At 36.6% G+C, this 17,904-nt stretch overlaps 1 protein-coding gene across 1 annotated transcript; it reads left to right on the forward strand.

The window, feature by feature from the left end:
* The first annotated feature begins 10,877 nt into the window (after positions 1–10,877).
* Positions 10,878–17,659, forward strand: LOC149579965 (uncharacterized). The gene is made up of 11 exons (XM_089788100.1): positions 10,878–11,053; positions 12,630–13,173; positions 13,787–13,924; positions 14,790–14,975; positions 15,089–15,226; positions 15,374–15,492; positions 15,766–15,904; positions 16,080–16,209; positions 16,420–16,511; positions 16,678–16,812; positions 17,047–17,659. The coding sequence occupies exons 2-11, from the start codon at positions 12,679–12,681 to the stop codon at positions 17,290–17,292; spliced, it is 1,818 nt and encodes a 605-aa protein (XP_089644226.1). The 5' UTR covers positions 10,878–11,053; positions 12,630–12,678; the 3' UTR covers positions 17,293–17,659.
* The last annotated feature ends 245 nt before the right edge of the window (positions 17,660–17,904 follow it).

Raw genomic sequence — 17,904 nt, forward strand, 5'->3', positions numbered from 1 at the left:
AAAGGGGGAGATTGTTGGCATAATTGATTAAAAGGAGTCAAGTTCTAAAACCAGTGGATCTTACCAATGAAATAGGTGAGAAGAAGTGTTGTCATTGATGTCAAAGTTGGATCAAAGTGCATATTGGTATATGAAAGGTAACCAATGAAACAAGAAAGAACACAAGTTCATCTTTGCCATAGGAGGACAAGATTGGAACAAGATAAAAGAGAGATTGGTGAAGACAAGTGGTCTTCACTATCCACATATACAATTTGGGCTAAGTACAAGTTGGCAATAAGCAAGGTGCTAAGACAAGCAAATGGGAAGACAAGATGAAGAGACCGGTAAGTGGCATAGTCAGGTTAAAGGGAAGTCTTCACGATTAGAGAATAGAGGCAAGATACCCATGATTGGACACATCACTAAGTGGTGGAGGAACTCTCACATCAAGTCTCAATGGGAAGAAGGGCATGAGAATTCAAATTTGAATTCTTCCCAACAAGTAGGAAAGGATTACAAAGGACCTATGACTTTTCATAAATAAGAAACGTACACCTAACACATGTTACCCATGAAGATGGCGTAAGACAAAGAGAAGCAAACACACATGACAGAGGCAGTTGAATTCAAATTTTGAATTCACATTTTAGGTTTTGAGGATGAGAAAACAAGGAACATATATAATCATTCATTTTCTGTATGATCAAGTGTGGATTGCATCATTATGAAGTTGAAACACCATTGAGCTAGGTTGAGTGCAGTCACCAGTCAAAGGTTAGATGTGTAGACAAAGTGTGGTAGAGAAGTGTGTTGTGTAAGAGCCAGTGAGCTAAGCACACAAAATGCATGAGTGCGAAAGTAGAGAGGAGCAAAACAAAAAAGTGAGTGTGTTTGAGTTGTAGAACCGAGAAAGTGGAGAGCAAGTTGTAGACAAGTTCATGAACATACATGTGATCTAAATCAAGCTAAGTCAAGTAGTAATTATCATAGGTTAAACATTATTTTGTTCTCTTATAATTAAAATAGTAAATCCTATCAAGGGTGGACTCTAACATGTCTATTATATCAAATCCCCTAACAAAGTGACCCATTCATTTGTGCCTTAAGTCTTTTAACTAGGCCACCTTTAACTAGGTAAAGACTTTAACACGTCTCTTCTAAATCCCTTAACTTGGTGGCACTTGACACTATCTTTCTAATATTCTAACATGGATAAGATCTTGATCAGGTGCGCTTTAGAAGGTTGCAAGCTTTGTGAACATTGCCTCACCACCCTGGTTTCTACTTTAGTTAGGTTTCCACAAGATAAACCTATGCTATGTGATGTTACCTTTCTACCTTGATTGCTTTGTTGGCTATTCACTAACTAGTTATATAATAGTCAAACATATGAGCAGATAGGTGAAGTGAGAAGGTTGAAGTTATTAGTGTTATACTGATTCACCCCTCACTCCCACCCTGCCCCCTCAATATAATCATTAGATTGTGGACCAACAATGTCCCACTCCTCCTCCATGTTGAGGTCGTCTACTTTAAAAACCTTGTTGACACTCTTCTTTTTACTTTGTTTATTATGTTTCATTGCATTGAATATAAAGGGGTCATGTTTAGAGTTGGTCAAATCATCCACTATTGCCACCTTCATACCCTCAAGGTTAGATTCAAGGGCGTCATCCAACCTTCTGTTTTGAGCAAGGTTATTCTCTTGGGCCGTGGTGAACCAAATTTTGACTTGGTAGTGCCACTCATTGAGGGGGAATGAAGGGAGGAGGGGATGGTGGAGGGGAGGGGAAGATTGGGTGGGGCTCTCAATTATGTATCCCAGAATGGAGGAAATGAGATGCCAATTGGAGTTAATTTGTGAAGAATCTTTTCTACTTGATCCAAACATAAGTTTCTCCAAGTTAGGATTTGTAGAGCCCGTTTGTGTGCTTTCTAGAACTTGTTTTAATGTTGGATGTTAGAGAACAATGCCTACTTTACCAAGGGATGTTGGTGGTCTCTAGTTGGTGCCCGAAGACATCGTACCCATCCTCCTATCAACAATTAAACCCTATAGTTAAATCTTAATTTTTTTACTCAAAACATATTAAAAATATGCATTAGATGTTAGGGCCAAACATTAAAGAACACATATGCCCACTAAAACAAAGAAATAACTAGCCAATATATGATCCTTACCTATAATACACATTTACTACTACTAACTTATACAATGTTTGGAAGACGACACAATAATAATAATAACAAGAGACGCAATGCATCATAGTTCCTGCCTAACGCATAATGGTTGTAGAGGTGTAGATGAGTGAGAATCTAAATTAACATTATGAATGCATTAATTTTTGCCTAGAAATGCACTTGTGATCTGATAGGATTGCTCATATTTTGTTGTTAAATTCTCGTCCTAGAAATGCACTTGTGATCTGATAGGATAGCTCATATTTTGTTCTTAAGTTCTCGTGCTATATTATTATATCTTTGGGCATTTAAGCTCAAAAATAAGAGGCCAAAGTCCCCAATATGACACTAAGTACTTAATATCATACTACGATCAATACATATGCTTTAGACAAATTTGCACCTTCTATATTGACAACTTAAATTATGTGTAATGAGAAAAGATATCCATACCAATATTTGAATTATAGAACTTGAAGAAGTGATGAAGCATTTGGAGTATCACATTATATGTTTAAGCATACCGTTCATGCTATTAGACAACCATAAGTAGTTGAAATAACTCCGCCAACTATGTATTATTCTCATCTTGATTATCAAATGGAACTCACACTATTTTTAATCATTAGCATTGGACAAAAACTAGGATAGAGATATAGATAGAGATAAATAACAGTATACAACAATAACAACATAAACATATATGTAGAGGAAAAAAGGACAGATAATATAGAGTAGGAAGAGGAAGAGAGATAAAATAGTAAGATAGAGTGATACCAACATAAGTTGTGTGTGTGAGAGAGAATTAAATATAATTATTTTTCTTAATAAAAGAAGTAGTCAAAATAAAATCATGGTTGTAATAAAAAATTAAAATATATTATTTTTTAATTAAAGAAACTAAGAATTTAATTTTTATATTAAAACTCACATTTCTATAAGAAAAAATGAAATGGGTTTACTATTTAATGTTTTTTATTTCCATTTTTTCATAAAATTAAGTAATTTTTAATTATGAAATAATATCTATATAATTTAATATGTACATTTGTAAATAATAAATAGATGTAATACATATAAATTTAATGTTGATGAATAAATATGATGTAATAAATAAGAAAGAAAATATAACTATTTGATTTTAATACATAGTTTATAAAAACCTAATAATAATCTATATATCTTTTAGAATTGAATTATTTCTATTTTGTGATTTTTTTAGTATGTTTTTTGATATAAAATATAATTATTAATTTAATATTAAAATATATATTTAAGTTTAAAATGTATTTAAATAAATTTTTAAAATAAAAATATTAATAATAATAAATAATATAATTTAAAAATTGTAGCACTTATCAATTATACATATTACAAACAATTAGAGAAGGTTTACTATTTAATGTTTTGTATTTCTATTTTTTCATAAAATTAGGTAATTTTTAATTATGAAATAATATTTATTTAATTTAATATGTACATTTGTAAATAATAAATAGATGTAATACATATAAATTTAATGTTGATGAATAAATATGATGTAATAAATAAGAAAGAAAATATAACTATTTGATTTTAATACATAGTTTATAAAAACCTAATAACAATCTATATATCTCTTAGAATTGAATTATTTCTATTTTATGGTTTTTTTTAGTACTTTTTTGATATAAAATATAATTATTAATTTAATTTTAAAAGATATATTTAAGTTTTAAATGTATTTAAACTAAATGATAAATTGTTTAAATAAAAAGTATTAATAATAATAAATAATATAATTTAAAAATTGTAACACTTATCAATTATACATATTACAAACACTATTATAAAATATAATTTAAAAAAATATTTTTTAATTTATTTTTATAAAAGTAAAATAATTTTAATAATTTAACTACTTTTATTGAAAAAACAAAGTTTTAAAAAAAATTAGAAATTCAAATACGAAGATATAACATATTTAAATTATGTGTGTGTGTGTGAGTAATTTGAACTTATGCATTACATGAAGTTTTAGGAACAAGTTATATCAAATAGTCAAAAATAAACATCAATGTAAAATTAATAATATAAATATTGAGTTTTTGCTCTGCTAGGATTTTTTTTGCTTCATGCAAACTTTTAGTTTTTTTTGCGTACAACCTTTCGCTTACACTCCCCTTCTGTCGGCACTTGTCATACCGCATTTACTGCGGGAGCTTTAGGTTAGGATATAATGGCTCCGGCTAGCGGTGAACCAATTGTTTCTAGTGTTCACGCTGCTGCTTTTGACTGCCATGGCGCCGCCACTGAACAAACGCCCGCGAAAGTTTGTCCCGAAGGTTTTCCATGAGGTAATCTTGATATTGTCCTTCCTTTGCAAGAATTTGATGTTGCATGTGACTGGTTAGAACAACATACCTTGATAGGGTATTTTGTTGGTAGGACTCCCCCTGAAGCTATGCTTAGAGAATGGGTCAACAAAAGCTAGACTCCTCATGGCGTTTGCCTTGACGTTGTGCAAAACCTTACCAAAGGTTTTTTTTTTTTTTCGCTTTGCTAACCCGTCGCAAGTTGATGCAATTTTTACCAACGACCCTTGGTCTGTGCGTTCCTCTCTGCTTGTTTTTCAGAAATGGTCCCGAGACTTCTCTGTCTCAGACAATAAAAAGCTTAGAGTTCCTGTTTGGGTCGAATTCCCAGGTCTACCCTTGCCCTGCTGGCCTTTTATTGAGTCTATTGCCCAAGCCCTTGGCAAAGTTGTTACCAAGGAGCTAGAGAAATTTTTTAATGCTCGCCATCAGCGGCGTGTTTGCATTGAAGTTGATCTTTCTAAAGATCTCAAGGATTCTGTGGAAATCCAGATTGGCGCTCAAACCTTCGCACAGAAGGTGCTTTATTTGAACCTACCTAACACCTGTTATAGGTGCCAGTCTGCGGAACACAAGATCAGGGATTGTGCTTTGGCCACGCCTAGGGTCAAACCCTAGCCTAAAGCGACGCCTGTCAAGCTTGTCGAAGGAAAAAAAATAATGGGTTACTATTGGGCGCAAAGGTAAGCCTGCCTTGAATCCTTTGGCCCCCAAGCCATCCTATGCAGCAGTTACCGCGATTCCTCCTGCTTCCACTGAAGTGTTAGCGCCTGCTAGCGTGGAGACGCCACTGGCTTTTGTTGCACTTGTTTCGGTTTTGCAGGTTTCAAACCTTGATGGCTCGCAGGGGATTAAGGCAGCCGCCAAGACCTCATCCTTGGCTGGGGCTCGTTCTCCTCTTGCAGTCTCTTCCATAGTACCACCAACAACAAGGCATTCTCATTGTTCTCCTGGACGTGCAGAGATATCAGGGGTCAAACGGTAGGCTGGAAGTCCAGAGGATTTCTTGTCTGACTTTCACTCGGTTTCTACCTTTTTGCAGAATAGCTACTCCTCTCTCGAGGACGAGGATGATATGGAAGAGTTTTCATGAACTTCCTCTCTTGGAATGTTCGAGGTCTTACAGACCTCCCCAAAAATTTTTATGTCCAGGATACCCATCATAGACTTGGGAATTCAGATTTTCTTTGCCTGCAAGAAGTTAAGATTTTTGGTTTCATGCTTTCTGCTGCATGCCACGTCATTTGGCAGGATAGTGTCATGTTTTCTTCTCAGCATGAAGCTGGCCGAGGCAGTGTAGTTACTCTCCTGTCACCTCGCCTTCATTCTGCTATTATTTCGCATGGTTTTGACCCCACACACCGTATTATTTGGCTTTTGCTTTCCATTAAAAATCATTCTTTTGGAGTCATTAATGTTTATGCCTCCAATGATGCTGTGGAAAGGGCACAAATGTGAGTTTGGCTTGCTGACAACCTGCCGCCAGCTACTTGGGTCCTATGTGGGGACTTCAATATGGTTGAAGTGGCCTCTGACAAAGATGGCATTTTGCCTTTCCGTTAGACAGCTGGGGAAAGAGAAGCCTGGTTTTACATGCGTCATAAATTGGGCCTCTTTGATCCCAATACTAGCCGCCGTCATGATAATGGGGCTTGGCACACTTGGTCCAATTTTCGAGCCAGTCCTGACCGCATATTGAAACGTCTTGATCATGCTATGATCTCGGCGCAATCTTTTTTTTATTTTTCTGAAGATCGTGATCTACCTGTCATTCCCCTAACAGATGTGATGTTGTCAGACCACTATCCCATTTATTTTGGCATTTCTCGGCAAACAACTGTCCCTAAAGTGGTTAAGTCTCAATTCTTCCTCAACACGTCTGTGCTATTGCATGCCTCCACCATCTCCCACATACAACGTGTCTGGAATTTGGAACCACGTCCACATTCCCATTGAGGTTGGATTCAATGGTGGAATGATGCCATTACCAGAACAGCTCATTTTTTGCGCATATATGAGCGTCAGATGGCAATTTTCAGAAAACGATCTTATGAAGCCAACACCCTTGCCCTCAAAAAAGCCTCTGAAGCGCTCACCTTCAACCCCTTTGATGTGGATCTTCAACTTCAGCTTGCCAAGCTTCACCATGAAAAGCAAATTGCTGATAACTATGCTGCCCGAGGAGCTCAAATCAAAGCCTGTCTCCACTGGTTGGAGGTTGGCGACAAAGCCTCGAAGGAGTTCTTCCAGGCTCTCCAAGCTTGTCATACCAATATTGGGATTAAAAAGATAAAACAGGGAATGATGTTCTTTCCAGTCTGCCAGACATCCTACAAGCTTTTGTTCTTCACTATGAGAACGTTTTTGCTTCGCAAGGCCATTCGGTTGCTTAGGAGGAGGCTCTCAGAAAGTGTATTACTGTTACTCCAAACCGCCTCGCAGTTGAGCAACGCGCTTTCTGTGAGCAACTTCTTTCCCTCTGAGACCTTAAAGAGGCAGTTTACTCCATGGTGGATGACAAGTCCCCTAGGTGTGATGGATTTCCCTGTGAATTTTACAAACATCTTTGGGAGCAAATTGGTCCTGATCTGCACAAAGTCTATCTTGAAGCATACCATTCTAAAAGCTTACGAGCGATCATAAATAAAGGCAATATTAAATTCATACCTAAAGCTGGTGATCCTAAGGACATCTGCAACTGGAGGCCCATCACCCTCTTGAATGTGTCCTATAAGATCATTGCTAAGGCGCTCTCTCTCAAAATCCGCCATATGCTTCCTCTAATTGTGCGGCCTGAACAAACTGGCTTCATCAAATCCAGGTATATTCTTGACAACATCATTGCTGTTTGGGAAGGTATGGAATGGGCCCGTGAGTCCAAGTAGCAGGCTATCTTTTTAAAGATAGATTTTGCTAAAGCCTATGATCGCATTGAATGGCTTTTCATTTTGGCTATGCTTTAGGCTCTGGGTTTTGGTCCCAATTTTTTTAAGTCCGTGGAGATGCTCTTTGGTGATGCTAATGCTTGCATCACCATCAATAATTTGCAATCTGAAGCTTTTGGACTTTTTCATTCCATCAGACAAGGTTGTTTGTTAGCTCCAGCGCTTTATGTCCTTGCTGCTGAAAGTTTTGGTTATTTACTTGCTCACTCTGTGTCTTCAGGGCTGGTCCGTGGCATTTCCTTGCCTGATTCTTCCTCCGAGTTAGTTAATGGTCATTTTGCTGATGATTCTTTTCTTACTCTTCTTGAAGATGAAGAAAACATAAAAAATGCTTTAAATTATCTTGACACTTTTTGTCAAGCCTTTGGCTCTACCATTCAATAGCATAAAACGCTCTGTTACCGACAGTCTTTTTTGCCAGCTCCACCTTGACTCAGCCAATTCCAATGGAAATGGGTTACTCATGGAGAAATTTTTCGCTTTCTTGGCATTCCCTTTGCTTTCCAAGCTTCCCCAATGGAACTTTGGAATGCTGTGCTTACAAAGATTACCAAAAAGCTTGATTATTGGATCACTAAGCCGCTTTCTCTTGCTGGTAAATTTCAGATTTGTTCTAAGATTTTGGCTGCCACCCATGTGTTTTATTCTTCTTGTTGGGCTCCCTCCAAAGCTTCCTATCTCAAATTAGAACGTTTGCTCAGAGATTGTCTTTGGGCCTCTGGTTCTGACCATCATGGTTTTCACAGAGTTGCTTGGGATTTCTGTTGTCTCCCAAGGGAATCTGGGGGTCTCAGCCTGCTTTCCACTCGAAAGCAGGGCCTTGCCCTTTGTGCTAAATGGATTATCAGAGCTATTTTTGGAGATGAAGCCTAGAAAATTCTTATCAGGCATTGCATCTCTTCCGGCTTCCCTGCTAATAGACCGGTGTGGAAGGGAATTGGTTTTCAGACCCTTCTCACTATGCGTGAACCAGTGGTCATACAGGGTTCTTTCGTTATAAAGAGCATCTGGAAAGCTTGGGAAGCTGTTAAACCTTGGCTTCGTTGGGCCGGTGATGAGTTTCGCAATGGGCTGTCCTTAAATCAACAGAACATTTGGTGGTCTCCCTTGTTTGCCTTCCAGGGTATTCCTCTTGCCAAGACTCAAGGTGCCAGTGCTCTGCATTTCTATAAACGTGGCATTCACACTACCAAGGACATTTTTTCAAGAGTCACCATGAATTTCAGGTCTTGGGAGGATATGCAAGTTCAATACCGCCTTGTATGTGCCAATCGCCAAACTTATGAGCTTCTGTTGTCTTCCATCCCTGTGCACTTACTTCATAAAGTGGGGATTCAGTCTGTTCGACCTTGGTGGTATGATTGGAAGTGGTTTCCTGCCACTCCATTTACCAATTATAAGCCCAATATGGGATACAGATGGCTTTCGCCCCACCTTCCGATGGTGGACATGCTTAGTCAATGGTGGAATTTGCATTCTTCACTTTCTCAATGGAGAAAACAGTTCGACACCATTTGGAGTGCCATTACAGAACCTAAGATTGCTCACTTTGCTTGGTGCCTTGCTTTCCAAGGTCTTCCCCTGGGGCCTCGACTCAAGCACATTGGGGTTCCTGATCCCAGATGCCCCTTCTATGGCCAACTTGAGTCCTTTTTGCATATTTTTTGGTTTTGCAAGTGTGCTCAGAATTATTGGCACTGGATCCATGATTTTTTCAAGCCTTTCAGGCCCAAACCTTTTTCATGGCACATGATCCTGTTGGGTGATTCCCCCAGATTTCTTCGGAAGTTTTCTCAGATTTGGCATACCTTCAGGATGGAAATTTTGTTTTCTCTATGGAAAGATAGGAATGCAGTTTTATTCACTCATAGTTTTTTGGATGTTAACATTGCAATGTACACTAAGGCATGCATTTGTAACAATGTCATTATGCAGATACAGGTGCAAGCTAATAAAGTTGCCCTGGAGGTTGCCCACTTACAAGATTTGTTAAATCACTGGGGCAATGCTTCTTGTACCATTGCCAGAGTGCCTCCGGATGCCTCCTCGTCTCGCGGTCGCCATTCCAGACGCCAGTCCTCTGGTCGCCATTCACACACGCCACGCTCCCAAGGTCCCCGCCACCGCTCTCCCAGCAATGGTTATGGTGGTTGGAGGTGCCGCTCCGCTTCCCCACCATGTGGTGGTTTTGGCTGGTCCCCGGCTCCCCCCCCTGGGCGAGCTTCTGGCCGGTCTCCGGCTCCTTCCCCTAGACGGGCGCACTCTGGCAAGTTTCCCCAGCTGGCCTTGACTATTTCTCCTCTACGACCAGACAGGAAGGATGCGAAGATTGCAACTACCCCAGATCCTATAGATGCTGTTGACGGCTGGACTGTTCCTAGTCCGCCTCACAATCCCACTGATGCGTGGGGATTTCTTGATAAAGATGATCCTCCTCCCTCTGCTGGCACCGCCTTGGTAGCATGAGGTTGTTTTACAATGTTTTTTTTGATGAATAGTTTATAGTTGCTGGCTGCGGCCATGTTGTTTACTCCGGCTTCGGTTGATTGAACTCATTCGTAGGGTGATCCTGTATCCCCCGACCCTTTTTTGTGAATTGTAATCTTAGTAAATTTTATTAATTGAAAAGGACTATTCATCAAAAAATAATAAATATATTTAAAATAAAAAATAAAAGATATTTAATAGATTGTGATAATTAATATTGATTAGACATGTTGTGTGAGGGGGAAGATAAAATGATTGAAAAAATAAAATCTTATCAACTTGTCACAAATGTGGAAAAGATAAAGTTATAATTAATACATTTATTAATGCAAGATGAAGTTGTTAGAAATATTTGTATTTTTTGTTGAAGAAAATTAATTTTCTCCCCTACCAAAAATAGTATGGAACAATAGAATGGATGAAAAATGTGATTTATAAAATAATAAAAAATTAAAAAAATATATAAACATTTGAAATCGCATATAATCTTTTAAATTTTTGAATTTGATTGATTAATGTTAATGTGTATATATGGGTTGACATGAATGCATAGGTATTCCTGCCGGAACTAATAATAATATTAGAGAGTTCATGCATTAAATCCAACCACCTTGCATTAAAACATACACATGGCATAGAACAAGTTGTGATATGGCAGAGAACAAGTTTTGCGTGGATCGAACCAGCGACCCTCGGTTTTATCAATCGTATCCTCGGGGAAAAATTTAAAAAAACGAATCATGCCGATCAGGTGACTGGAATTACAGGCAATTGCCTGTAAGATGTATCCACGTTTTTCTCCACGTCATCATCGGACTTGAGAGAACATTAAGATCCGATTTGTTAATATCTTTTTTGGGATTTTATATATTTAGAAAAAGCAAATACGGTGTAAAACTATTAATAGCCTTAACGCGGATATATACAAAGGCAGATTCATTTTTATTCTGAAGGGCCACTCAATATTTTTATATTCTACCGTTTTATTCTATTTTAAATTTTCTTTTCTCCGGCGTATAAATTAGTCGAGGGTTACGCACATTCGGAGCGAAATATCTCTGTAGTTTGAGGGAATTGCGGATCACGGGCGATCGGCACAAGCAGGTGAGAATTTCCGATTGATACAGCCGAAAATGGCTAGGTTTTGTGAGGCTTTGAAGTAGTTTTGTAAATTTTCGTCAAAAGTGCCTGAAATCGCTGGATTTGGTGAAGCTTTGATGCATATCAAAGTGCTGTTGAGAAAAAATGAAAATTTTAGATTTGACCAGGGTTTGGAAGGATATTTGAGCTTGCTGGAAAATTTAGTGTAAAATCTCTTTATATTGGGAGCTATTAGTTTGTGAATTTTAAGGGCGAAATGATTGTTCTGTAGAAGTTGAAACTTTTAGGTCTGGTGGGTTTGTAGATTGTGCTCTGAAGGTGTTTCCAGTCTACGTTACATTTGCTCAAGGTTGCCTGATGTGTTCCTGATTAGAATTTTGATTGAACTGGTTGAAACTTCTGTAAGCAATTACTTAATTGTATTTCATTTTGGTTGTTTTTTGAATTTGTTTTTGTAGATTGTCATCTAATAGTTATGTGGTGCCATGAAAATAGTGTAAAATTGATAGACTTGTTTTAGATTTGATCAGATTGTAATTGTCTGTTTCCCGTAGAACTTTGTTTTTCTCCAAGTCAGTTCCTTTTATGTTGGGATTTGAAGGTTTATCATCCTGATGTGTAATATTATATTTGTTTACTCGATTTGCCCTATATTTGAACTTTGATATTTGACGGGTTAAGATGGTATTGATGAACATTTTCAATTGAATTAGTCTTCATGTGTCTGAGAAATTTCTGTGCTGCTGTAATAATTTAACTTATAAGTGTTAGATAGACCTAGTTTTGTTCAAATTGAAAAATTTGTTTTCAATAAATTGTTTAGGATGGGTCATTATATTGAAAAATCTCTCTCATTCTGGGCAAAAAAGTCGAATCCAACATTCTGGGTCTGGTCACTGGATCCTTCATTTGAGATTAGCTTGGTTTTTGCAGCAGGATCTCCCCATTAATGAGAATCTGATGAAGAGCTGAAATGTCAGATTCCGAGTATTTTGTGTAGCCTGATGCAGAATTATCCTACTCACTTCGGATTTTTGTCTAGGAAATCATGAAGTTTATAGAAATTGATAAGCTTTAGTATGCAACATCAAGTTTGTTGTGCCTAGTAGAAAGTTTAGCACATGATAATTTGTTTTACCTCTGTTTTTGGACCACGATTGGTTTCTTGGAAATTCTCTCCTGGAGAACTTGGGTTTTCCGACTTTGGCCAGGGTTTGGATCGAACTTGAATGGACTTCCATGATCTTTTAAGTTCTGTGGAGGTTGTCATGCATTTATAAAAAAATTGTTTAATTTGTTAATATATAAAGTATTGGTTCTCTAGAACTTGATTTTTCAGTTGTGGTGCGTTTCAGCATGTTGTTAGTTCTTAGTAGGGAAAGTTTGGTGTATGGTGTCTGCATTTTGTTGTTTTAAGATCTGTGATTGTCCAGTTGAAATCGTTTTCCCATAGGTCTGAAATTTTAATTATTTATCTTGACACTTGGTTGTAGTTCTTATTTGAAGGATTTTTGTTCTCCTCTGAAAATCTAGTCTAAAATCTGTGGTATGGGTTTTGTTCTGAACTGTGATGCGTCAGGTTGAAAGTTCTGTGCTGGAGGAGCTTTTGTTTGTTAATTAGAGTTGAGATGGATAGCATTGACAGTACTGAGAATGGAAATGGGAATGCTTATGAGACCTTGATAGATGACAATGGCCGTGTAAAGAATAAGGATCATGGCTGGACTACTGTTGTTAATCCCAAACGAAACCGGAAGAATAATGCCAAGGAGGCAAATACTGTTGCAGCTCCGGAGAAGGCAAAATCAAATGGAGATGTTGGGAAGTCTTCCGTTTTTCAGTCTCTGGAACAACATGCGGAGGAACGGCGAAAGAAAGCAGAGGTGCAGAAAGCTGCTGCAATAGCAAGTGTTGGACTTGGCAGTGAAAGTAACGGTAAAATTGCAGGCTCTGGTTCTGATGAGGACAGTGATGGTGATGGTGCCGATGGGGGCAAACTTGCAGATAATGGGGAAGAGAAAAAACCTAAACAGAAGAAGCCTAAGAAGCCGAAGGTGACTCTGTCTGAAGCAGCAGCGAAAATTGATCCTGGAAATCTTGCTGATTTTCTTACAGAAGTTACGGTAATGTGTGAAAACTCTGTAGCATTCAATTATGATTTAGACATTGGTATGCTTCATCAGTTGATCAGTTAAGCTATTTTTTCCTGCCATTGATCACTTGAAATCCTTAAGCTCAATGGACTTTTCATCCTTATTTTTCCTCATATTTCTATGACATGGATCCTTTAGTGTTGAATCTCATTTTCGGGTGTTATATGTTTTTGTATTTCTTTTTCTTTTGCATGGACTATTTCACTGCCTCTCTAGCCATTTTACATATTGCATCATGGCTGAATTGTCATGACTTTGTGATATAATTTTAGAAAGTTTGTCTAAGATTATGGCCTATGGATTTATATTTTTGTCATGATGTCCTTTAAAGGCAACTACTACCAAGGAACTCTTACGATTTTTTATTGTAACATTCATGCATCATTGGTTGTTAGCAATACTTCTGATTGTCTCAAATGGGGGATCTTTTCTTGAGCAATGTTTTGATCATCTCTTAAGAAAGTTTGCACAACTTTTAACTTCCATGTGAATTTGTTAGTGTTTCGCAGGACCGAAAAACAATTGAATTATAGGATACATAAAAAATGTGGTTTTAATATTCATATTGGTTTTAAATTTACAGGAATCATATGGAAACGCACCTAATGTTCAATTAAAGCGATTTGCGGATTATTTTGCAAGTGCATTTGTTGCTGTTACCCCTGCACAGTTTCCTATCAATAAAATATTGAAAGAGTCAACTGTGGCCAAGCTTGCAGAAGTAAGTCTACTAGTAGATGATGATTTCTGGTGTTCTCGAATATGATTTGTTGTCTGGTTGTGGGCTTACAGACTTGAGATATATTATCATTATTAAAGTGCTTTTTTTTTTGGTTTCTTTTTTCTTGACTATGTGATATATAAGAGTGGGTATGATAGCATTAATTTAATTAAAAGTTTTCACACATTTGATTTTGCTAAACTTGTATTCATTAAAATTGCTCTTTTGTAATTGGACACATGTTTTTTTCTTGTTATTTTATTTGATAATCTGGATGACGATGTTATTGAACCATCCTTTGATACTTTAATTTATTCCTCTGATTGTGGTTGACTAACTTTTGTATTGTGGAATCTTTCTAGTATGCTAAATACAACTCTTGTGATGTTTTCTTCATTGTTGATGATTGTTTTTGTTAAACCTTCTTTTTACAATTTTATGTCTGCTTTTCAGTATAGGATTCACATAAATGCTCAAACAATGCCAACTGTGTGGATGTACCATTTGTTTAGGAAATAAATTTAGTCTAGAGGTTACTATGTATCTCTTATGATGTTTTCTTCATTGTTGATGATTCTTTTTATTGAACCTTCATTTTACAATATTGTGTCTACTTTTCTGTATAGGATTCACATAAATGCTCAAACAATGCCAACTGTGTGGACGTGCCATTTGTTTAGGAAATTGATTTAGTCTAGAGGTTACTGTGCCCTATAATTAGGGTTACACAGTATTATACTCTATACAGCTTAATTTATAAATAATAGTTTTCAACTAATATTGGTGTCGTTTTTCAGGCAATCATTTAGCTTGTTTTTTTAAGGAATTTTGAATGTGCATCTAACATGTAGTTTCTGTCTTACAGACTCCTCTTTGTTACATTCCTGAAGCTGTTTATAAGACTTCAACGGACTGGCTCAATCAACAGCCATCAGAGGCTCTGAAGGAGTTCATGTTGTGGGCTTTAGGTAGTGTCGTGCAAGATATAGCCACTCATCAACCAGGCCACAAAGGATCTAAGCAAACACAACCAGTTGCAGTTAAAGGAGCGGTGAGATTTTGGTTACAAATATATCAGTGATTTATAGGCATGCTGAGTTCAACCCATTTCTTTTATTGTAGTAAATGATAAAGTGGATTAAAGAACATTCGAATATTCTGCAGATAGCAATATTTGTGGTCTTGGCAATGCTATTGAGGAAGAGACCTGACCTCTTATTGCAACTCTCTACAACAATAAAGACTGAACCACAGTTTCAGGGCCAAGACAAACTTTACATGACTGTTTGGGCCATCACACAGGTTGGTTTAATTAAAACAATCCACTTAGCCAATGAACCTTTTTTGTGCCCCAATTTGCTTTTTGTTATGTTCATGATTGAAAGTTATGTTATTTTTTGCAATGCTATTTTACATAGTAAACAACACTTCTTTTTTCTGTTTTTGTAGGCATGCCAAGGTGATCTGGCAATTGGAATGTCGTTATGGGTTCAGAATCTGCTACCATTAACTGTTGGTAAAACAAGTACACCATTATCCAGAGATCTTACTTTACAATGGATAGAAAGGTTAGTCGATTACCTTAACTTAATTTGAGAACTAAAACTACATGGTTGTGCTGTTCAGAAAAAATGTTTCATTTGGAATTTGAAGGAATGCCTGCCTTTGGAATATGTCATCTATTTTTGGTTAACTTGCATCAAATATGTTATATAAGAATCATGCAAATTTAGTTCTATCGTTTGTTTTTAAAAGGGTTGTCTTTTTTATATATAGATTATTGTAAATAGGTCTTTTGAAACTGTTGAAATTTATATTTATTTTTAACTCTGCTTATCCAGTTGCATCCTTGATAACACAAAGAAAGCTCGGCCAATCTTATTAAATAATCCCATCAGAAAGGGGGATCGGTTGGTTTCACCATCTGCACTAAATATATTGTTGCATTTAACATTTCCATCTGATTCAGCTCGGACAAAGGTCAGACATTTTAAAATATTTTCTTGACTTAAGTTTGTATTTTTTACACTGTTCAGGTTATTGAAGGAGTTAATTTAGAGAACCCATTCTTGCAACTTAATTTTGAAATTCTGGGTGGGTTTACTTAAAGATTTGTTGTATTGATTTGACAATTTGGATTGATTATTTGATGCAGGCAACTGAAAGATTTGTGGCGATTTACCCGTTTGTAAAGGACTTGGCCCTTGCAGGGGCTCACAGAAGTAAATCAACTAGACCAGTGGCACAACAGCTTTTGCCTCTGAGCCTAACTGCAATAAGCGATGGTATGCTGGAGATAATTTTCTACTAACCAGCATAAATAGGATACATATGCAATTTGCTAGTGATTGATATACTGAAAATTTAACTTCAGATATAAGAAACCTGTTTGTAGAGGGCTCTCTCCAATGTCTAATATGATGGTTTGCATTTAACATTAAAATTTTAAATAAACTTGTTTATTTTGATGTATAACTTGACCTTTTTTCTTCCAGCATTGATAGCAGAAAACTTGCCCTTAAGAAATGAAGCTGCTGATATCTTTATTTGGTGCCTGAGTCAGAATTCAGATTGTTATAAGCAGTGGGTATGTTCATTTCCATAACATCTTAATCATCAATTCGTTTGTTTACCTAGACAGGCAGTAAATAGGAAATCTGAATTTTTTTTTTTTTTTTTGGTTTGCTGATTACTCTGTAGATTTTTAGTGCAATTTTAGGCTTTTGATAACAATACGTTTATAAATTCTACAGGAAAGACTTCACATTGAACACATAAAGGCCAGTACAGTTATATTGGAGAAGTTAACTTCTGATTGGAAGAACATTATCTCGAGGCTTAGTCCAATGGAGGACTTGAAGAAAACCCTGAAGTCTTTAAGATCAAAGGTAATTAGTAATATATTTTGCTGGGAAAAAATGTTAATTTTGGCTTTACTTTTTAAGAACTGAGGTGCACATTTAATGTGGATGCATTTAAGATATAAGTGGTATGCGCTAGCTTTACTTTTTAAGAACTGAGGTGCACATTTAATGTGGATGCATTTAAGATACAAGTGGTATGCACTACAATCAGTTCTTCTAGTTTACCCAGCAATTAACTTCTATATCAATCTATAACAGCATCAACATGCTCTGAAGAGCGAAGCAGGAGATGCTAAACTGGAAACTTCTCTGAAGTCTGCTGACAAATACTGCAAGACAATTTTGGGACGTCTTTCACGTACAACTGCATGCATTAAGGCAACTACTGTGACAACAATTCTGGTAGTTTTGATTGCATTCTGCATCATGCTTGCAATGCCGAGTCTGGAATCTGTAGACTGGGAAAAATACAAGTTGATGTTAAGTGGAAGCTTTTCATTTTAGAATTTTGAAGTTTTCATCACTGAAGTTGATTTCCCTTGGATTTTGCCCCATTCTTTTTTGGAGATATTTTTGCGCTGAATATCTTCAAGATGGGTTGTAAATCTCAAGATAAAAGAAGAAATCATAACCAACTTTGATAGCAAATTTCTTTTTCTTGAAAGGGTTTGAATTTTGGTTGGTAACCTCTGATTCACAAAGCTGAACGGAAAGGACCCTTCCGGCTACTTTGCAGCATCCCAGTTAACTTCCTCTGATTAGATGTTAGTTTGAGATTTGTATTGCTAACATTGCAGCAGGCATTCATTTGCGCATCTGAATATGTATTTGGAAGTGAGATATCAATAATAATAAGGTTTCTTTTAGAACATGGAGGAGCCTTCCTGCTTTTCTTCATGAGCTATTTTATAAGCATTCATTCACTTTACAATTAAACTATTATGACATTCTGCTCAAAATCCATGTACACCTGCAAATTTGCTTGTAGGTGCAAAAATTGTTCTTAATTATAAGATGGTATCTGTAAGTATATACATCAGTCATTTAGTTTGTAGATATTTCAAAAATTCAGATATCTAATGCTTTTCATTCAATTTATTTTGGTTTTTAAATATA

This window comes from Cupressus sempervirens, chromosome 1, assembly GCF_028749045.1.
Source record: "Cupressus sempervirens isolate cs-2001-9-10 chromosome 1, ASM2874904v1, whole genome shotgun sequence".
Taxonomy (NCBI): domain Eukaryota; kingdom Viridiplantae; phylum Streptophyta; class Pinopsida; order Cupressales; family Cupressaceae; genus Cupressus; species Cupressus sempervirens.

Excerpts from the sequence above, each read along its gene's own strand:
- LOC149579965 (XM_089788100.1), top strand. The coding sequence starts at position 12,679 with ATGGATAGCATTGACAGTACTGAGAATGGAAATGGGAATGCTTATGAG. Across the intron at positions 13,925-14,789 it reads CTGTGGCCAAGCTTGCAGAA|ACTCCTCTTTGTTACATTCC; the intron begins GTAAGTCTACTA and ends TCTGTCTTACAG. Across the intron at positions 15,493-15,765 it reads ACTTTACAATGGATAGAAAG|TTGCATCCTTGATAACACAA; the intron begins GTTAGTCGATTA and ends CTGCTTATCCAG.